General features: G+C 34.2%; 2 protein-coding genes across 2 annotated transcripts in view; both read right to left on the bottom strand.

Moving 5' to 3' along the window:
- Positions 1–1,154: 1,154 nt before the first annotated feature.
- LOC106757718 (AUGMIN subunit 8) lies at positions 1,155–16,614 on the bottom strand. Its single transcript, XM_014640478.2, has 8 exons — positions 16,421–16,614; positions 11,185–11,724; positions 9,657–11,076; positions 9,444–9,563; positions 8,955–9,074; positions 8,785–8,874; positions 8,353–8,460; positions 1,155–1,504 (listed from the first exon to the last, which is right to left on the bottom strand). Exons 3-8 carry the CDS (start codon positions 10,965–10,967, stop codon positions 1,460–1,462), a joined length of 1,794 nt encoding a protein of 597 aa, XP_014495964.1. The 5' UTR covers positions 10,968–11,076; positions 11,185–11,724; positions 16,421–16,614; the 3' UTR covers positions 1,155–1,459.
- A 1,693-nt stretch (positions 16,615–18,307) lies between these two features.
- Positions 18,308–22,901, bottom strand: part of LOC106757647 (leucine aminopeptidase 1-like) — a 12,812-nt gene continuing 8,218 nt past the window's right edge. Inside the window, exons 5-10 of the mRNA XM_014640373.2 lie at positions 21,812–21,938; positions 21,268–21,363; positions 19,813–19,890; positions 19,365–19,425; positions 18,928–19,115; positions 18,308–18,610 (exon numbers count right to left, since the gene is read on the bottom strand). Coding sequence (XP_014495859.1) covers positions 18,482–18,610; positions 18,928–19,115; positions 19,365–19,425; positions 19,813–19,890; positions 21,268–21,363; positions 21,812–21,938 — 679 coding nt within the window. The 3' untranslated portion in view covers positions 18,308–18,481. The remainder of the gene's footprint in view (positions 18,611–18,927; positions 19,116–19,364; positions 19,426–19,812; positions 19,891–21,267; positions 21,364–21,811; positions 21,939–22,901) is intronic.

The following is a 22,901-nucleotide window of genomic DNA, read 5'->3' on the forward strand; positions in this document are numbered from 1 at the left end:
TTTTTTTATTTTGTGAGAAATTGTGTTAAAAATATGAGAAGGGTTGATGCATTTACAAGCAAAACTTGGTACAAAAGGATAAAGAAGATTTCTTTAATTCTAGTAACTACATTTGAAAAGTTATCACTGAAAATGAAAAATAAAATTCATCCTCTTACATTAAATTTGCATGTAATAAGTGTAAAATAAATTTTAGTTTGTTTTTATTAGGGGTACACGAAATTTGTGAAGAAAATGAGTTTGGTCCACTTTTTATGAGATTGTAATACATAAGTTTGAGTACTCACATCCTTCTAGTTTTAAAATATACACTCTCCATTTTTTCTAATAAAATAACACTCGATATTCTTGAATTATTAAATATATATTCACTTCCTTATATTTTTAATAAATGACGTTCATCTTTTTTATTTTTTCTAACAAGTAACATTCATTTCCATGCCTAAAGCCAAAATGAAAATTTATGAAAATTAAAAAACTAAAGTTTTGAAATTTTATAGGTAAAACTTAGAATAATTTAATTAGGAAGTTACTCATCTTTTTATAAGTACTAAAAGTAAACATAATAAGTTAATAAATTTTATCATATATTTTAAAACTATTAAGTTTTATATTGGATCAATATTGCTCAAATATTTTTATACTTTTATAAGACTATCTATAATGACAATTTATATTTTTTGTTAACCATATAATTGTTTAATTATTATGTATAAAAAAATTGTTAACAAATTCTTTGATTTTATATTTTGCAATTTTAATTTTAATCATTCACAAACTTTTAATAAAGTGTTATTCAGAATAATATATAAAGACAGGAAAATCTTATTAACCATTTTCTTAAATTATTAAATTTCAAATCTATAAATTTATCAAAAAGTATAATAAGCACATTTAAATCATTTTTAAATCAATATTTTATGCTGCTTAAAGTTATTAGATATACAATTTATTTTGAAGAAAAATTTGATACAGATTTACTCTCACATATTTAATATATTCATAGTACGTATATTGTGTGAATAACTAAACATTACATTTTCACAGTTTTTCTATTCAGTATCTACGACCAATTGTTTTTAAAATATTATTAGGCATTTTACAGTTTAATATGAAATTACATAGCTATTGATAAATATGAGAATAACAAAAGGTAAATTTGAATGGTATTTTGCTCCATTGCTTTTCATTTTCTTTTCCTTGTCCTGATAAAAAAATTACAAGTTGAAACCTACGCGTCTAGCTAGTATTGGGAAAAAGAAGAAAACGTGTAATAAAACTATGGATTCCAGCATATTTAACTGGAAAAAAAAAAAACTATTCGAAAATTTACAAAGGTAAAGAACTCGAAAGATTTTAGATATGGATACTGTGGCAGAAGCCCCAAGAAATGAGTTAAAACTTGTTAGCTAAGCAGCAGGTCAGGTTCCCAAATTGGCTACTTGCTTGTCCCCAAAGCTTATTTGATTTGCATAAGATGCGTCAAAAGGCTACTTTCCTCAACCTGGTTTTGAGAAAATTAATGAGAAAGTAATACTAGTGTGATAATGATGGTGATGAAGAAATGCATTCTATTCTATTTATGCATCAAATGCATGATAAAACATATTACAATATCTCCAAAAAGAAAATAAAATATCTGGCTCCCTATGCAGCCTTTCAGAAACTTATCTGAACATATGTTACTCAGGTGAAAACGGTCAATCCAAGCGTTTTTGACTCAAGTAAACATGGAACACACCAAATTTTCAGCCAATTAGAGGAGCTCCAAAATTCCAATTTGATTTTGAATTTTCTTCTTGTATTTGCATTTGAAATTATGAGAGTGATCTTATTTCTTTGAACTTTATCTTAATTTCCTGGTAGTCAAGCCCATGACACTTATCTTGAAGATGGAGATCTCCAAGAGGTGCGTTCTTTATTCCTAAGTCTTCTTTATTTTTTCCATTTCAATTGATCTTTCATTATCATGGTTGTGGACTTCAATTTGGCAGTGTATTTATGAGTCATAGGAAGAACTAAACTTGAGGGTTATGAGCTCATGAAGATTGATCACATCCCAACAAATTGATTTAAATTTCCACCAAGAAGTGGGTTGCTAAGCCTGAGTGGTGAACTAAGAAGGCAGAGCCAAAAAGTGAACATACTTGGTCAAATGGTTGCTAATGACCCAACTAATGATGCAGTTAACTGAATAGCAAGTGCGAGAATCAAAATCCACAACCAAATCCCAAATTTAGGTGGGGTGGGGAGAGGCTGAAATAAGCAAGTTTGTTTTGTGGTAGGTACTTGGTTAGCTGACAAATCATGCACTTTGGAGGAAGGTTTTCATGTCCTAGGTCCAACTCGATCAATAGAAGGAAGCACTAATGCATGCATGAGTGAGCTTGACATTGGAGTGACTTATGGAGGTGACGAAGTGGAGGCAACAAAACACAATTGCAGAAATAAAAAAAGAACTCGTCTAATGGTGAATTATGTTGGGGAAAGGGGTAATGGTGCATTCTTTGGATGTGTTCTTGACCATCTAGTGTTGCATAGTAGGTTTGGGTTCTTGGAAGAGGCGAGGGATGGTGGAATAGAGGCCATGGAACAGAGGCGGTGTTGGCAAGGATTTAAGAGAAATCATGTTCACTCACATTGAATTTTGTGGTTCAGTAAAATATTTCAAATTGGAAACCTTCCAATTTAGTTGTCTACTTCAATTGTTTGAGTGTTTTAACTTTTCGGTAAGGAGAGCATTGAGGCATTGTTGATCAACATATATTTTGAAAGGGTGCCCTGACAAATATTGATGCCACTTTTTCACTACTTCTACTATTCCATACATCTCGTGGACATCCATGGAGGCTACCCTTAAGCAAGGGCCATTACTTGTTGATACTTGCAGAAAAAGGAGAGTGGACAGTCTACTTAGCTGAGATTGGTGTTGATGACAACAAAGAAGGGATCGGTTTCCAAAACAAATGGTAGAGCAAAATCTGGTGAAGTGAGAACTGGAAGTGTAGTCATGTGTAGCTTTAATTTTTTGAATGCTGTGTCTCTTTGTGTATTGACTGAAATTGAATATTGAACCTTCTAGTGTTACACAGGCTATGAAAAACCGAAATTAGGTTTCAGCTATGAAACAAGAATATGATGCTCTTATTCACAAGGCTTGCGATCTGGTTTCTTTTACTCCTGACAGGAGAGCAATTGGATGTGAATGGGTTTTTCGGATAAAAGAAAATGTTGATGGAACGGTTAATAAATATAAAGCCAGATTGATGAGATGTGTTTCATTTGAATGTTAATAATGCCTTTCTCAGTGGCACTCTTGACAAAACTGTGTATATGATTCAACCTCCTGGACTTAAGGTATTAGAAAAATCTTTAGTTTGCAAACTTAATAAAGCCATCTTATGGCCTCAAACAAGCCCCTAGACAATGGTTAGACAGACTTAAAACAACTCTTTTGCAGCTTGGTTCTCTGTCCAGCGAGTGTGATGCTTCTCTATTTACCTATCAGCATAAATCTAAAACAGCCTACCTACTGGTATATGTTGATGATATCATAATGACTAACAAATTGCACTCCAGTTTTTCTCTCAAACAGCTGGGTAAACTTGATTAGTTTTTGGGATAGAAATCAACTATCGTTCAGACAAAACTGTTGTGATGAATCAAAGTAAATATATTAGAGATATTTTGCATAAAACTAAGATAATAGAAGCTCAACCTACATCATCACCCATGGTCTTATCCAGCAAACTATCTAAAACAGGATCAAATTTATTTACCGATCCCACTTTGTACATATCTGTTTTGAAGACTTGAAGTATGCCACTCTTACAAGACTTGACAATAGTTATGCTGTCAACAAAGTTTGTCAATTCATGTCAAACCCTCTGAATGCTCAATGGACGACTGTTAAAAGAACCTTACAATATCTTAAGGGAACTTCTTATGGTCTGCATATGCTACCAACCTCTGGATGTTAGTTTTCCGTTTTCTGTTTTGCTTGTTTCTCTTTCAGATAGAGTGGAATAATATACAATTCAGTTTTCATTAAACCTTCTTTCTGCCTTCTCTTCACATCCTTCTTTGGATATAATGCATCCATTTGAGCCAGTTGAGGGTATCGTCCTTCATATGAAAGGCAGTCATGGATATGCGTTGTTCTAGAGTACTTGATAAAAGGAAAAGTATTGTTCAACCCAGAAGAGTCAGTCCATGGGATCTGGTCCTTCAAAAGTGTCGAGTTGAAGTTTTGGAGTTTAGGAAAGGAAGGTTAGGTGGCAGTGGTGGGGTGCCAAGATAGGCTTGGTAAGTGTTGGTAATCAGCAGTAATGGTGTAACTGGACTGGCCAAGAGGGGTTGCCATGTGTCATGTGGATGTTGGTTCCCCCAAGGATGGGTGGGGTGAGGCAGTTCTGTGAGTCACTGGAGGAGGGGAATGGGGATGAGGGGAATGGGAAGGAAATATGTTCAAGTAGTAAAGCCATTAAAGATTGCAACCGGTCATGTTTGGTGTTGATGTCTTGTTGGGTATCTTGGGTTTTAAGGTGGGACTTGAAGGAAGATAAACAGCCTTGGATGGACTGGAGGGTGTCATCCAAATCTTGAGTTGTTTTGGAGGTATAGAGGACGAATGAAAACACCAAGGTTAGATTTTTGTTAGCAGCTTGTATCCGTAGATTGGATAACATGATATTCATTCTGTTAGGAATCCAAAAATAGGATCCTAACTGTATCTCTCACTTACTGATACGCACTTTAGCACAACAAAAATAATCAAATAATAGGTATATATTATTTACTGGAAAGAAGAAAGAACACGTGTAAGACGAGGGCCTAACCCCTCTCCACAGGTGTTGAAACCTGCCTATATAAAGTATATGATATTTTGTGTCTAATCATAGTATAAGGTTTTATTCTTTATATACCCATGCTATCCGCTGTTTCTCACCACCTCACCGCTCAAACAGTTGGGCCTTGGGTCTTCTTTTTCTTCCTTCTTTCACAAACTATCCAACTCCTAACATTACCTCCATCCTGAAGATGAACCTTGTCCCCAAGGTTGAATTCTGGAATCTGCTCTTGAAGAGTAACCCTGTTTTCCCATGTCACGCCACCTCTTCTCCTTTACTCCATTCGATCAACACTTGCTCTTTTACCTCTTCTTCTTTCTGCTACTGTTTTTTTGTCCTGCACACGTATTGGCCAGCAAGTAGGACCCTCCATCTGCAAATGAGCTGGTAGCTCCCTCTCTACACTCTTCACTCCAATCACCATCTTCAGCTGAATAGTAAGACCAGCTGTAGTTACTGTGGTAGATGTGAGAAGAACAGTCTTGGGCGCCAGTAATCACTCAGCACATTATCCAGCAGTCCTTTACCGAATATCAGACTAAGCTGTTTCCACTTAAGCGAACTAAAACTTTCCATCTTGGTAATATTTAGTATGAGGGCAACTGGAAGAAAAGTAAAACATTGAAAAGCCCAAGATATCCCAGAAACTGAGCTATACGAGCTTCAACACTCTTTCCATCACCATCCGGTAATTTCATGCGACTAAGAGTTATATAAACTGCATATAATCCTGCCATAGAAAGAAGAACACTGAAGAGCTTTAACCAAGTAAATCTCTCACCCGAGAAGATTAGGGAGATCAAGAAGGTAAAGAGACTAGATGCGCTACTTAAGAATGTGTTTGATGTGACGGTAGTATACATCAATGACAAGTTAAAGGTGTGTTGAGCCAAAAACCAAAATGGGCAGATTATAAAACTAACTTTGGCCCTTCTACACCGACTCCATTGCCCTTTTTCATCAAATGGATGATAAAACTTTTCAATCACATTAACTTGATCATCAACCAATACCCTTGTCACTGTCTCTGTGTTAGGAATCTTTAGCAGGGCATCAGGTGCTATTACTTCCCGTGCCAAGGTCGGATCCCCTCTGATCATCACTTTTCTTCCTCCCTGTCTAAAGGACATGGTTAGCTTGCTCCAATTGGTCACGACTTCTCCCAGCTTCGCCAACCAATCCACTCCCAGAATCACGTCGACACCTCCCAATTCGAACACGTGATACTGCTCTGCAATCTCAACTCCACCCAGCTGTAACACTACCCCTTAGCAGCATCCTTGGGTTTGTTTTCGCTGTCCATCACCCAAGCAAACTGGATGCGTCTGGTCTTTGTTCACCTCCAATTAGAGCTCCTCAACCAACGCATTTGATATAAAGTTGTGGCTAGCACCACTGTCAACCATAATCAACACCACCCTGTCCCCAAAACTCCCTTGAAGTTTCATGGTTATCGGCTGGGTCAATCCTCCTGCCGAGAGAAAGGATAATTCTAGTTGCTTGTGCTCCACCTCTGCTTCGTTTTCTCCTAGGTCTTCCGCCTCATCCTCACCCAAAATCAGCACCCTCAAGTTGCGTTCTGGACAACAGTGACCAGGGTCAAACTGCCTCCCACACTTGAAACAGTGTCCTTCTTCACGTCTCTTGAGATATTCGTGATAGGGAAGGTTTCATACTCCTCTTCCCATGGTGTTGTTCCCCGTAGCACTCGCACCGCTCCCCACAGTTTGTCTTGAGTTTCTTTCTCTTCCCCCAAAGCCTACGCTCTCTATGCTGGCCGTCCGCCCCTCCTGGTTGCGCATCGGTTCCACTCGGAGTATCGTCCCCGACGTTTGTCCCCCTAATATCGATGGTCGATTCGCGCCTCCTCCCAAAATCATAGCTACTCCTAGTAGGACCTCTACATCTCTCGCAATTCGCAATGAGCTCTTGTGGATCATGAGGTCGCACTCGATTACTCACGTCCTCCTGTAAACCCCCGAGAAAATAGCCTAGGAGTTGCTCATCTGTCACTCTGCTCGTTTGTCCCACCAGACTCTCAAAGTCTCTGATGTACTCCTTGACCGTCCCAGTCTGACGGTTCGTCATGAGCCTTTCAAAAATCGAGCCCCGAATCTTCCGATCATTGCACATTTTAGCCCTTCCCATGTGCGGTTTGTCACTTTTTCCCGCCAAAAAACCGATACCAATAGACAGCACTTCCTTCCATGCTAACATAGGCGATGTTGACCTTCTCTTCCTCCGTCACTCCCTGTAAATCGAAGAAACACTCCGCCCGATTGATCCAGTTCAAAGGATCCACTCCATCAAATACAGGAAGCTCTACCTTCTTTCTCTAATTAAATTGTGCTTCCGTTCGATCCGCCTCGCGTCCTCCGTTCTCCCCCTCTCACTTCGTCCTCCGCATTCCGTTCACCGATGCTTAACTCCCATCCGATCCGCTTTCGTGTTCGCGATTGTGATTTCCTAATATCCGCATGATTTCCTAAAGATCCTGGCGAATGGCCGCCAAGTCTTGTCTTATCGCTACATTCTCAGCTTTCAGTCTGTCTATCGCCTCAAGGTGGTTCTCCACCACATTTAGATGTCCTTCGTTTCTTCCCTCCATTTCACCGTTCTCTCTCGGCAAGGAATCCGGCAAGTCGGACCACTTTGTTAGGAATCCGAAAATAGGATCCTAACCGTACCTCTCACTCACTGATATCATACGCACTCTAGCACAACAGAAATAATCAAATAATAGGTATATATTATTTACTAGAAAGAAGAAAGAACACGTGTAAGACAAGAGCCTAACCCCTCTCCACAGGTGTTGAAACCTGCCTATACAAAGTATATGATATTTTCTGTCTAATCACAGTATAAGATTTTATTCTTTACATACCCATACTATCGGCTGTTTCTCACCGCCTCGCTGCTCAGACAGTTGGGCCTTGGGCCTTCTTTTTCTTCCTTCTTTCACAAACTATCCAACTCCTAACACATTCTCTCTCCGTGAACATGTGTATAATTAAATTACCTATATCCATTACTAATAGGTATCCATCAAACATACTCATTTGATATTCATTGCAGATATCTATGGATGCAGAATTTTTTGACATCCCTATACAGGTGGGAGAGGCCTTACCATCTCAATTTGTCTAGTGCTAGTACTTAACTTTGTGCACTTTATCTGTAATAAGGATTTCAGGATCTGATATCAAACTGATTTAGGCCTATTCCTTCAAATATTTAATAAAGCTTAGTTTTGTTGTTACTTAAATTTACCGGTACCTCCTATCAGTACACTAATATGATTCTTAAATACAGCAAAATTTAATGTTAAACCCTACATTGAGTAAATAACATCAAATTTAAATCATTTAATGCACACAGTGATAACTGATGCTTAAAATTGAAATTTATTTGCAACTAATTTATGGCCATATGCAATATAAGGTTTGAGTTGAGATATTTGCGAGCGTAACTCATTTTCTTGAAAACGTATACCATAGCTCACCTGCATAGCTGCTACTGAAGCCATTAGCATTTCACATTCGTGAAGCATGGTCTTTTCCTGAACTGCTATGACAGCAACTTCAGAAATTAAACTGTTCATGCCCTCAACCTAGCACAGACAAAAATGCATTGGTGTGGGAACCAAGAATAGACCTCATAATCTGGTCATGATAAAAAATTTACAGTTGGGCTTGTAACAATATTCAATTGCTTAATTTTACAATATTTGGATGTCAAGGAAGAAAAAATTAAATATGAAAACTTCAACCACTGAAAAAACGGAGGTTTAAATGTAAAAAGACATATTGGCTAGAATAATAGTTGATATACATGTGCTAGGCAATGATGGAAATTATTGAAGTCAATTTGCTATATTAATCCCCACCACTGTTAATATATACTATATAAATCTTGTAGAAAACAGCTAACTCACCCGTGAGAGCAAGGAACAGATACCAGATCCCATTGCTTGCATGACATCAACTGCTTGACAGATAGCAACTTTCAAATGCTCAATATCTGCCTGTAAAAGCAGATACCAATGACGTCATTGTTTCATCTTCAGTCACCAAAAAATAAAAAACATCCTACCAGCATACATACAATTTCTCCTCCAGTTACAGGAAGACGAAGAGTGCTGGCCTCCAAGTCTTCCACGGCTCCAGATAGAGCATCAATATGGTCTCTTTCAAGTACAGCCCAATCATCAAGATAGGTCATCAGCTTCAGTCATTGTCAAAAGGCTCACATTTAAAATGCATGGCTAAGTCTTGAAATTGGAAACAATTAAAAAGACGGAGAAAAATAGAATCACACTCTAGCAAGTGAAATTGGAATCTCATCATCATACAATACCAGATATCTAATCACAAAAATAAACCCTCCATTTCAGATATTTCTATTCAACTCCTTCCAAAACTTTAAACAAACATAATCAAAAGCTTTGAGTTCATAAAAGTTTAAACTCGTTTAAGAAGCAAACAACAATATTGCATTACTTACATTTTCATTATGAATTGTCTCAAATTAATCTACAATGTATAATCAAAAATAAAGCTGGCATAAAATTAATATATTTCATAAAAAAATTACTTGATCATTCAAAACAGAATTCAGCTTAAGGTCAAGCTTTAGCTGCTGAAGATTGATCCTCTTCCTAAGCACAGACTCCCACAGGGACAAAGTAGTAATCCATACATTATAGAGAGTTTTCTGCACCATTAATTAAGGACTTTTATAAGACCAAATTCGGAAAATTATATGATATAAACCATCATATGAAAAGCTGAAAATAGATATTAATACCTCCACAATTGCATTTTGGATATAAAGAACATCCTCAGCTCTTGCGTTGGCAAACCTCCATTGCAAGTATCTATTGTAGATAAGCCGTAATTGGTGAGCATCTTCTATGTGGGATACACCCTTTTTCCCCATTTTAAAATCAGCAATAAAGCTGAGCACTGAGATTGAATTGTTTGATCGAATGGATGAATTGGTTGGCCGAATTCGAGAAGGACTGACCCCTCTAGAAGGAGGAGTTGACGGTCTTGACCTAGATGGACTGACACCTCTTGAACTAGAAGAGGATAGCACTGAGGTCTTACTCGGTGAAGACACTCGTGATCCTGGCGTTGACAAGGACTGAGATCTGACTCCAGCCAATGCAATTGTAGTTGCAGAAGCAGATTTGTGAGGTCTCAATTCCCGTGGAGAGCAGTCATCGACTGATCTCGCCCCGCTTCCTATTCTGCCACTTCCAATAAGTGATACCAGCCTTACAGCATCACTGGAAGACCTTTGCAAGGGTTTACGTGATTCATCTGATATAGACAACCTTCTCGGTGAAGAAACACCGGTTCCCGGAACTGAAGTGTTCAAAGCAGCACAATCAAAGCTTTTGTTCAATGCATTAGAGAATACCTTCCCACCTAACCTACTGGGCCAACGATGTTGATCTATCAACCGAGAAGACAAGCTATCAACTGGCTTTGAATTCTCAGACTGATCAGAAGCGTTCTTCCCTCTAAGAGGACTCCTCTTTCTCTCTGGCGTAGGCTTTCTTGCGGTTGGAGTTTCAGCCTGCTTGTGCGCCACATTTGAAGACGGTCGCAGAGTGCGGTCAGAAGCACTAGCAGCCGGCTTCTCTTTCTTGCTTACAGGTATGGAAATGGTATCTGACTGGAAAGAAACACTCAGACTTCGCATTGTGGAAGGCCATAGACTGTCTGGCAAACGGCTGCCCGTGACCCTTCTGGACAACAATTTCCCATCAACGGATGCATCATTGGTTGGTGTAGAAGGTCTTCGTGCAGTTGGGGAGGGAGGAGTTGAAGGCCTCTTCCTTTCTGCAGAGAGAGACCTCTTTGGAAACAACTGTGACGTTGATGCAGACGTCGTTCTTGTAAGGTTTGGTGATGGGCATCTACGAGTACCAGACGGAGTAGCAGGAGTGGGTGACTTATATCTAGAACTAACTTCCCTTGTTGTTGAGCGTCTGGTGGTGGCTGCTGTGGCTGCATTGTTCTTTTCTGCCAGAACCAGCGGTGGTCTTACTCTTGGGCTCTCCGCGGCTTTGCTCTTCCTTGATGCTTGCCCTGATTCACAATCATCCATTCACCCTAACTAACTTTCCCTATTGGACCACATTGATCGAAAACTTCATCAAGCTAACCAGATTCGTACCAAGTTATATACAAAGGAGATCCTTTGCGGTGCTGCAAATCTGCCACAAATGCACAGTTTAAAAGTCAGACGCAAAAGGAAAGCAATTTAACCGTCAAAAAAGGAAAAAGGAAGGAGAAATAAAAAAAGATAAATGCAGAAAGCGCACATCTTTACAGAGACTCAGATCTGTTGGAGAACTGATTTGCCAATCATGCCCAAGAAACGGAAGTGGGTATGCTTTTCTCATCAGATAAAGCCCAAACCCAACCAGATCGGGACACGGTAAGTAAAACCCAGAGAGGGAAAACAACATTTGGGGTAATGGGTGAGAGAAACTTGCTGAAACTGTCTCGACGTGCATTTAACGCTTATTATTATCATTAGAGGTTAGTTATCATTTAACTGCACTAAAAAGAAGATTCAAAATGCAGTGGAAAGGGATCCCCTTGAAAATTGGGGATATTGGTGGGTGGAGTAGGATAATGGGCGGTGTTAGATACAGAGAAAGTGCATAGGGTAAGGTACGGGCTATAAAAAAATTTCCCCTTTCGTTTATCTCACGAGAGTGCCATGGTCCTGTGTGTGCTGGCAAATGGGTTCACTCTACATAAAATCGCACCTCCCTCTGCTCTCCTTCAACAAACCACTCTCATTAGGATGATCGAACCGAACTAATACATTGCATATCAGTTGTTAGCACACTTTCCTACAAAACAAACAAAAATACTAACTGTTTCATTAATGATTTTCCTATAAATTACAGCTCTTGTTTTGTTTGTAGGTTGCGCGCAATTATTATAATTTTCTTAATTTAATAATAGAAGGTGGTAACGTTCGCGGGGAGATGGGTAAAGACATGCATGTCCACGTGCAAGGGTTCGTTGTCCAACCCTATGAAACTAACTACATTACCTTATACAGATAAACTGATCATGTCCATCCCTCTATATTTATATATTTATATTTATAACTATTTTTATATTATTTTTAAATTTATACTTTTATATTATTATACAAAGGGTATTTTCTGTTTTCTATTTTTATCCTTTAAATAACTATTTTGTCAATATAAATTTTTATTTAACCATTTTTTAAATTTAATTATCTTTTAAAATAAAAATAATTTATATTTATCTTTATAATTACAATAATAATTTTATTAATTTTTGTTATCATAAATAAAAATTAAACTTACATGTACATACACATGTATTTTTACTAGATTCAATAATAACAAAAGCAAATAAAATAAATAAAACAACTATATCAATACCTATATATAAATACTTTTTTAGTATACATAATTTTTATTCTCATTTTACCCTATATAATACAATTATTAAATGATTTTTTTTAAAATATAATTATTAAATATTAGAAGTAAACGTTATTTTAGAATATTTTTGCATAAAATTCTCACATATTCCTCTTTTTTTCTTTATTATTATTATTATATTTACAGTTTCTATTACTGACAGTTTGTTGTCTTTTTACTACTCTAAGTAACCAATTAAAACTTTATATATATATATATATATATATATATATATATAAACAAATTTTAAAATACAAAAATTAAAAAAATACAGGTTGTTTGTCTCATTCTATTTTTAGTGGTTGACGATAAGGTAGGTCTAAATAAGGAAGGTTAGTCCATTTTTTCACATTTAATATGTAAGATTTTCCTATAAAACAACATTCACAATCCTAAATTGTCTAAACTTAACATCTCTTACAAAGTGCAGTGTAACATTGATAACTAGATGTATGACACTCTGACTATTATAATAAATAGTCAAAATCATCACGCCTTGGCCTTCTTCAAGTAGAAGGTTGATTTTTGTTGTGTAATGTTTCATTATCCAGTCCCTCTAAACAATTTGATCCAATTCTAGAAGACTTCACCTTAACATGAACTTCCTCCTTGTCATTCCCTTGATCTCTAGAAGACTTCACCTTAACATGGTCATTTCAATCTCATTGAATATGACATCCTTGCTTGTGAAACATCTAGCTAAATTTATAAATTGTGTAGTTATACATTTCCTCTTGTAATTGTATGATTTTGTAAAAATATAAGTCAACTAGCTTAGACCATAATCGGGCCTCAAATTAGGCTTACAAGAGTCAACCAAGAAGCCTAGAAGATTAAACCTAACAGTTGGACAAGAAGCTCATGGAAGGAAGTCCTACATCATGTAAAATATTGTTTTATGAGACTTTTTCTCATCATATGAAGGAAACAGAACACATGAGTTTTCTAGTATGTTAGACAAAGCACAATGTGTCTCACATATTGTATAAAATTTGCGCCTTACAAATGAAGTATAATCATGATTTATATTTTATTGTTTGATAGCACTTAATAAAAAAATAATTAGGTCTAATGGATTTTTCTCTAACAATGTTTGAGTACATACTTTCCTACATTGTTATGAACACATAATGTTATTTTCAAAAGTTAGAGGCTATAGGATTTCTTAAAAGCACAAGAGCATTAAGACTTTCTTGTAGCATTGTCATAGTTAACCTTTCTTCTACATAAAGATCTTCATATAAAGTTGAGAGAAAAAAATCATTACATATTCATTTAGAGCGTTGTGAGGTTATTGACCTTTAATCTTATTTTTATTGTGTCTAATCATGTTCAAGTATGTAAACAAATTAAATACTCTTCATAAACCATTAAATTCATTTGGTTTCTTTACATAACTTTTAGGTACTGACATGACTTGTCATACTTATATATTATAGAGAGCTTCTTTCCACTTTTGAGTGAAACATAAGACCTTATACAATTGACTAACTTCGTAAGACTGTCATTCCATGTTTTAAGAAAAATCGTTTGTTTAGAACAACTTAAAGCATATTTTTCAAAAGATTTTGATATAAACATTTCAATGGAAGATCCTCTTGAGAAAAACAAAGAGACAAACATTTTGTACACATACAATAAGCATTATAAATCTTTGAAGTGTATTATGAATACTTAAACCATATATCAACTTTCTTTGTTAAGCAAAAACTTATCAAACAAAATGAGTACACTTGTGTTTGTTCAAGAAAAAGCTTATCAAATAAAACATATAAGCTTGCGTTTTGTTCACGAGGTTGTAAAAATAACATATTTGTGTAAAGTCAAATAAAACACTTACATTTGACAAAATCTGATATTTATAGAATTTTGTTTTATTTATTGCATAAGCACATAATCAAAACCAAATTAAAAAATATATTGAAATTGATCTAATAAACAATACTAACTAGTAGGTTCATTTAGCAATAAAATATTGATGAAAAACTAATATATCAAAATTTATACATGAATACATAATATTCATAAAGTTTTGCAAGTTTTACATACAACAAAACATCTAACATTTTTTTTAGTTAGCTAGACAATCTAACTAAACTTAGTAGTACTTAACACTCTTGTAATTAATTTTGTGTAATCTTCACTGAATGATAATTCAGAGTGCATCACATATTTAACTAAAATAACTTTATTATCTATAGTTGAATACCCTCATTATTCAAAAGTGACGTCTAATTCATCATCTAAAAAAATTATATATTTTTCAACTTTTATTTTTATAAAACTACTTAGTATATTTTTTAAAATTTATTATTGTGATCTATATTATTTGGATGCACAGTTTTTTAATTGTTTTTTATGTCATTTTTAATCATTCACTTTTCCTTCCTATTTAATTTAAATATTTTACTATCTAATTTAAAGTAATTGTCCTCCTATTCAAATAAAACACTTATAACTCTGAACTCTTATCTTTGTAAAAATTATTTACTTTTTATACTTTTTAAATTTATATTATTTTAATATAATAGAAATGTGGACACACCTATATATGTTTTCACAATTGAAGGTGATACTTTAGATTTAACCAAACCATATAAGTAAACCATCAAGGATAAAGTTAAAGAATTATATGTTATTGTAAATATTTTTAATTTTATTAGTTTAATAAGAGTCACGTGTTATTTTTTCATTAAGGTTTTATTTAAACTTGAAGAAGTTACATGCGTATATCTCTACATTTTTATTTTTTAATTTTGATGAAAAAAAAAAAACATTTCTTAAGAAGATATATTTCTACATGTCTATTTGATAAATTAATGTTATTATAGATGTACATAACACTTATAAATAAATCGTATTATTGTCTTGTACTAGTTACATATAAAATTTATCTATTTAATTTATAAGTATTATATATAATAAATATAAATTTAGTTAAAAATGAAAAATATTATGTATAGATGATCATTAAAAATTGTACATGATTACACTAAAATATTAAAAAATACAAAAATAAACTTAATGTTACTTTTTGATTTATAGAATAAGACTAAAGAATCAAATACTTTTATTTAAATAAATAATTAAATTATTAATTAAGTCAAATTAGTTTTATTTAATTTAATAATTATCTGCTTGTATTTTTTAAACGAAATTAGAACATAAAAAAATATTTTTTGAATTTACCAAAACACATTAAAGTATTATTAATTATCTCCCTTCTTTTTGTTTGATAAAATAAAACAATTAATCAAATATTTTGTATACAAAAATTAAAAAAAAACTATTAAGCCAATGGATAATTTTCAAATTAAGAAAGAACTCATTTTTTGTATTGAAATTCAAGTGGATGTAAACGGCGGAGATTCCACTGCTATGCTACAGCTCCTCCACCCAATATGCACCCTCTTAAATGTTGATCACCATTTCAAAGAATATGCTATAAAGAAGGAGAAAGAAGAAAAAAAAAAAGATGGGAGTTTCTTGATCTTGAATGTCATGAACCTTTAGATAATACTGAAAATATTATATATCTTGTGTAGTGTCCATACTCAAATATCTTATTAATTCTAATAAATGCATTTATGAAAGAGGAGAAAGGGTGTAGTGTAGTAGACTGTGAAGAGAATGTAAACAGAGGTGTGATCTAATAGGTTTGGCATACGGTCCAAAAATACACTCATTTCACACAATATTTTAATACATTCATTTTATTATAAGATCTTGTGTCAGATAAATCTAAAATAAATGTACAGTATCTCAATTTAACACTTCCTGATTTGAGAGGTAAAGATAAGTAAACAGCAATTCATAAATTCAAAGTGATATCTTGGATTTGCACTGCTATATCATCACTCACCTAACAAGGTCAAGATCAAATATAGGAATCACAGTATAAAAAATATACCTGTTTAACCAATATCTAATTATAGAATCTTCTTAATAAAAAATAATTCAAAAACTAACGAATAAGTCTTCCGTTCATTCTTTCAAATTATTTATATTTTACTTTGTAATATTATTTTTCGTTTTTGACCAGTCGCATTTTTTGCATTTTAATATACATGAGTATAGATGAACGTACCAGAAGTGAAGAAAACGAAACTTTCCAGGAAAATTTAGGAAGAAATAAGAGTTCTGAAAGGAATGTTGACATCTGGATCGATGGACAGGTTCCTGTCTCTTTCAGAGAACACGTCGAGTCTTTCACTGCTGTGAATTTCGCAGAAACATACAAAATGCTAGCTCGTTGAGTAATATTCGCCACATAGCTATCGTTGGATTCCAAAATTAAAGAACTAAACCTCAAACGGATTTAGAAAAAAAAAATTAACCATTGAAAAAAAATTCTCAGAGCAAAACGCACAGTAATTTCTGCACAATGTAACAGTAAAAGCTACCTAGATCAAAAGAAGCATATAGAACGAAATCGGATAAATGAAATTAAGCAGACGAAACGAAACTTTTCTCAACTACAACAAATTTTGCAAATTCGACCGAAGGAGAATACATAACCTTACTATTCTGCCGAAGTCAAGGAGGAAACCAGTCGCCAGAGTTGGACGGAAGGAGAACAGTCGGTGTTGGAGACGAGTTTTCCGGTGAGAGATGTTTTTGGAATTTGGTTGCAGTGGTGATAAATTAGAAGAGGGAGAAAGTTCTGATGATATAATACTGCACAAAATTTTTCTTAAAAAGTAACAAAAAAAAAAGAATGAAATGAAAACTAATAAAAATATAATAAATTATAAGGGCATAAAAAAATAAAAAATAAATAAAAACTGTTTCAGTTAGGAATGGAGGGAGCACTAGGAGAAGCAGTTGTTTTGGCGCCACCTACTCAGTTTGAAGGGGCTTTCCAACAAACTCTTCGGTTAGAATTTTTTTTTTTTTAACCTTTATATAAATTAATATTAACTTAAAAATAAATTGAAAATCTAATTAAAGACTTTTTTACAAATTTACTTATACCTAAATCCAATTTAACTATTTTTTATTTATTTTTATCTTAAATGAGTTTATACAATTTGAGTTGGTTTATTAAATTGTAATTTTTTATTAGAATTATCAGTTAAAATAAATAACAAAAGTAAAATTAGAAAATGGTGTGTTAGTTTATATCAGACTTTTATATTAAGTTTACTTCCACATTTCCCTATTCATTTATAATATTTTGTAAATTTTAGGTTCAAATATCTATTCAGAGAAGGTTTCAACCACCATGGACTTAGTGAGAATCATCTTCACGAAACCAACATATTTGTTCTTCCGGAATTTGGGCTCTTTCTGGAGCTCTTTACCAATGTCTGTCCATTTTGGTTACGAAAATATGTATCGAAAAGATGATTCCGAGACACACCACAACACAGCTATGCACGGAAAGTCTCCACGAAGCAGACAAGTACAAGTAAAAACCAGAAAGATTGGAATTAAAAAACATTGATGGGGTGCAGAAAGAAATACCCAATACGACTCTATCACAACTGCAGCTATTGTTTTTTATACCACACAGTTACTAACTGCATTCCACACTTACATATAAAACATACCCTTCACCATTGCACTACATTATCACTATCACTGTCACCATCATTACTGTTTCTCTTATATCATCACTGCTGCTACAATGAAAGAACAGAGAAAAAGCTATGCAAAGGAAGAAAAAAAGGAAAATTCAAACATCTTTCTAGAATGCATTTAATGTAAGACTGCTATGAAATACTCCTTCCGGAAGACACTATATGCCTTTCAAAAGATGTTTTGAAAATCTTATTCAAAAAGCTTATTCGTGTTCCAGAAATCTTATTTCAGAAAAATTATCCTGAAAATTTTCCAAAATATGTAATTCAGAAATTATTTTTACAGAGGATAAAATGGTCATTTTAAAAATATGGGGTTCATGAAATAAAAGCCCACAATTGTTTTATATTTAATCCTAGAATTTCATTCCATAAACATACATTAACTAGAATTACCGAAGCAAAAAGTATTAACAAACAGACTGAAGTCGATTAACCAGTATTTATTCATATATGTTTAAATACACACACTGTAATAGACCTAAAAGCTGCCACACCTTTTATATCCCTTCAGATAACTCATTCATAATTAATAACAAACTACAATTGGACAAGATTTCAACGATTTAAGATGCGTTCTTCAAAACCCATTCTACTAAAGTAGCAACACCAAATCCTGTTGCACAGCGCTGCTTTTCATTCCAAACTGGACCAGCCATGTCAATATGCAGCCATTGAACCTTCTCATCAACGAACTGTAAAAAGCACAATTGTTTTATAAAACCGTGATTGCAGATAAAAGCTAGCCAATTAAGATGCGCTTCAGTATTTAAAAAGCATCTGTTTTTCATCCCATTAAGTTCTTTCATAAATAGTCTCTACATAAACTTTTTCTTCTAACAATAGTCCAGTCAGTTCTCGTATCATCCTACCCACTTCAAAATAAGAATCACAAGCATTTATATACCAGAAAATGTGATTGTTTTAAATATTATAATAACTACCCATAAAAGCAACGAACCATTATTTTAAAGAGAGAAATGAAAACATAAAATGTTCCATTAGCACATACCTGCTTTAAGAAAAGAGCCGCAGTAATAGCACTACCTGGACGAGCACCAGTGTTCACCATATCAGCTACTCCTGATTTCATTGACTCCCAGTAGCTTTCTTCTAATGGCAACCTCCATAGTTTCTCCCCACTCGCTTCTGAAGCTTCAAAAACTTCTTTTGCCAGGTCATCACTTGGCGTAAACACACCTTCGAAAACAATAGTTCGCGTCAATAATCAGCTGATAATGAATATTCCTTGCATATAATTGCCAACAAAGGAAAAGACAACATCGTGCGGCAACTTTCACAAGTTCCAGATGTCACATTCAGGTTCTTCCACCCCAACTACCAAGCTCTCCTCTTTCCCACAATATTAGGAGTTTAAGTTGGCAGCTATAAATTTGGGCATCTTTTGTACTAACAAATATTGGTAAAATGATCATATATAATAATTACCTCCAATTGAGGATCCAAGACCAATTATACAGGCCCCAGTTAATGTTGCCAGGTCCACTATCTGAAGAACAGTTAACCAAACTGTTAGAGTTCTAAAACCAAACTACACAACTAACATGTGGTAAGGTTGTTTCAAACTACATAATCAAAATTCAAAAATACAATGACAACCCACCAGCCATTACTAAACACAATTCACAAAGTACTTTCTGTATAAATGTTTTTCCAGACTGTACAAGAACGCCACATGCAGGTATTTTAACAATAAAAAATAGCATTATTCAAATAATTGAACTTTAGTTACAAATTAGAAAGGTTACAACATTTTCTCGAACTTGTATTAGAAATAAAATAGTTATCGGTCAAATCTAACAGTTGTGAAATATTAAACTATACGCCAATACATTATGATTTATGTAACTGTAGATTCAGATTCTTAGCACCATACCTTTTCAGCACCCTGGTTACAAGCATACACCAGAGCATCTGCAAGAGTAAGCCTACCCTCTGCATCTGTGTTATTGACCTATAAAAGAGATTAATCAAACAAAGGTCATACTTTTGTGCAATTATATAGATCTCATTGGTCAAACTTAAAAGAATAGACTTTCACATATTTGCATAAAATGTATTTATTTATTGCGATGGATATGGTTAGTAATAGCACAAATTTACAAAAATTCATTAAGAACAATTAATTATTTTGAAACGAAACAAAATATATCAGGGAGAGGTAAAGAAAAAATAGAAAGGAAGAAATCTGCTTCATTCTCTTGCTCTTACACTTGTACTGAAAATCAGTGTAGATTTCTCTACTACTAATTTCTCTACAGTGGTCAGATTGAAAATCAGGACCTCCTAAATAGGATCAAGACTCCATATTGACAGAGTTTCACCAATTAAAACTCAAGTTCTGGGCATAGAGGCTCAAAGCCGACACATGCAAAGCGTGTGTGAGGGATAACTCATGGGGGTGACTTTTTGGATAGCTTGACCATCAAGAAGACGAAACAAGATTTTGTTGCAGCTTGGCTAACTCATTGGAGGACACCAACAAAAAACTTGATAAGTTATATATGGATCTAATTCAGAGAAACTTTCATTCACATTTTGATTATATACATGATCAAATCCCTCCAATGAATAGCTTATAGCTTAGTCACTAGACTTCTTCATGTGCCTACATTGATGAAGGATGAAAATTCAACTGAAGTTATTGAAACTTCAGCAATGGTAGCCCCTTGTGGAAGAGGAGGTTGTAGCACTTCATGTGTCTAACACTTTATAGTTATGGGAAATATCTTATAAGAATCAGATATATTAAAGTAATGGATAGGCATTTATTAATTCTTTAGTCACTATTCCATTGAGGTGTTCCCAAGCACGCTGGCCCCAGTTTTTTCTAGATTCACTAGCCCTGGCTTTTCCCAGATGCATTGCCCCTCCCCCTGCACCCTCACGGCTTTTGCCTAGTTGCACTAGACCTGCCTTTATCTCAAATTTTATGTTTTTTACTATTTTTTATTTGCGAGAAAGTGAATTATTTTCTTGTGATAAACTAAAGCTTAGTAATTCAACTTGATGGGTGGTGTTAAAAAGATAAGAAACATTTAAAGATATTATCTTCCGATATTTTAGAGTATCTTAAGTGATCTCTGAATATTTATTCTACTTATATAAGTTTTTTTTTTGTTTCCTTATTTAATGAGAATTGTTATGATTATAATAAGAATATCTAATTAGAATCAAATTTAGTAGAATATGATTTATAGGCATATCACATCATCTTATATAAAATGGACTACATTGTGTAGCCAACACAGTTTTTCCACTACATATCTTCCATCTAGTTTTCTCTCCTCTCAACATGTATAAATGAAAACAACGAATAAGAAATCCTGACCTCTATAGTCTTTCCATTTGAAGCTGTGAGAATGTCTCCAGGCCTCATACCTGTTCCACTTATCATATTCTCACAAGCCGCAACTATAAAATGAACCTGCACATTCAGGATTATTAAACAAATGTAAAATGTACTTTTTTACGCAAAGGGATGCAAAGAAGCTATAAGTACCATCCTATTCAAAAAAACATGCAAGGGCTAAAGACATAGATTAGAAACACAAGCATTCTACCAAAACAACTGCATAGACTACTAGTGATCAATACTAGTACTACAAGATTTTCACCTCCGTACTGTAACCAAAACCTTTAAAAGGATTCAAGAGAATAGATTATCATATAGCAAAGTAGCCACTCGATTCATAATTATTACTTAACTGCAGAACATCTAAAACGAGACAAAAAAATTCCAATAAATTTTATACGAAGTCACCATCAACTACTTACCAAGCAGAGGCTTTAACCATTACTTTTAAAGTCAGCAGGATAAAAAAAATGTGTGACAATAAAAGGAAAAGAAGGGAACAATGATATAGACATCACACCTCCACTCCAAGAGGTTTGATTTGACCAAGAGCTTTTGCTGCCCCAAAAACTGCAGCAGAACCGCCCATATCAAATTTCATGAGTTCAATCATACAGCCAGGTCCGGTCTTGATGTTGTAACCACCACTAATAAAACAAAAGGAAACAAAGAAAGTTGTAACAACTATAGTGTTAAATCAAAATAAGAAGCTAAAGGAGAAATTGCATTTGTCCACCATGATCTATCTATCCAATAAAACAACCTAAACTACCAATTTCAGCATATTCCACAATGGTACGTTAGTTGTAGCCCTCTAATCATCGAGTTGTCCACAAATTGTAATGGGAAAACTTGAACGGTGTAAGGAAATAAAGAGTTATTTTATTAATCACAAACACACAAATTACATTTTCATTACCTCTATTTGTAGTAATCAAACTTATAAAATAAGGAATAAAAATATGCTTAGACGAATCGGAGGAAGACTCAATATTGTTTCCTAAATAATAGAGATATTGAGGATATTATTATCTTAATAATCTATCATTTACAACACTATCCCTCAAGTTGATAAATAAATATAAATCATTCCTAGTCATTATAGTTAGAAAGGCTTCGAGAAAATCTTCCTCCCGAATACATACCGAACAGGGAATTGTTTAGAATAATGATTTGAAACTGAATTGTGTAATTTGCAATTCTGCAACTGTCATGCATCATTCGTAAGGAGTGCAGGTCCACTCAACAAACAAAGCATCATAGACGAAAAATGAAGAAAAGGAAAAGTTGCGTCGGTTGCCTCCTGTGATTGGAATGATGCTACTGAGAGGCATCAGTGAAGAAGAGGATGGTACTATCTGCCTCTTTGAATATAATAATAATAATATTTTATATTTTGCATCACACATATGCCATGCTTAATTTTTTTTTTTTTTTATCAATATTTCGCTCAGATTTTCATTCTCCTTGTTACTGTTGTAGGCTTTTGTTATTTTATTTACCTTTATTTTCTTTCTTTCCTTTTCTCTCTATAGGCTTTATAAGCAAGAGAAAAACGAGAGAGAGAGAGAGAGAGAGAGAGAGAGAGAGAGAGAGAGAGAGAGAGAGAG

The sequence above is a fragment of the Vigna radiata genome, chromosome 3, assembly GCF_000741045.1.
Source record: "Vigna radiata var. radiata cultivar VC1973A chromosome 3, Vradiata_ver6, whole genome shotgun sequence".
In the NCBI taxonomy this organism is placed as follows: Eukaryota; Viridiplantae; Streptophyta; class Magnoliopsida; order Fabales; family Fabaceae; genus Vigna; species Vigna radiata.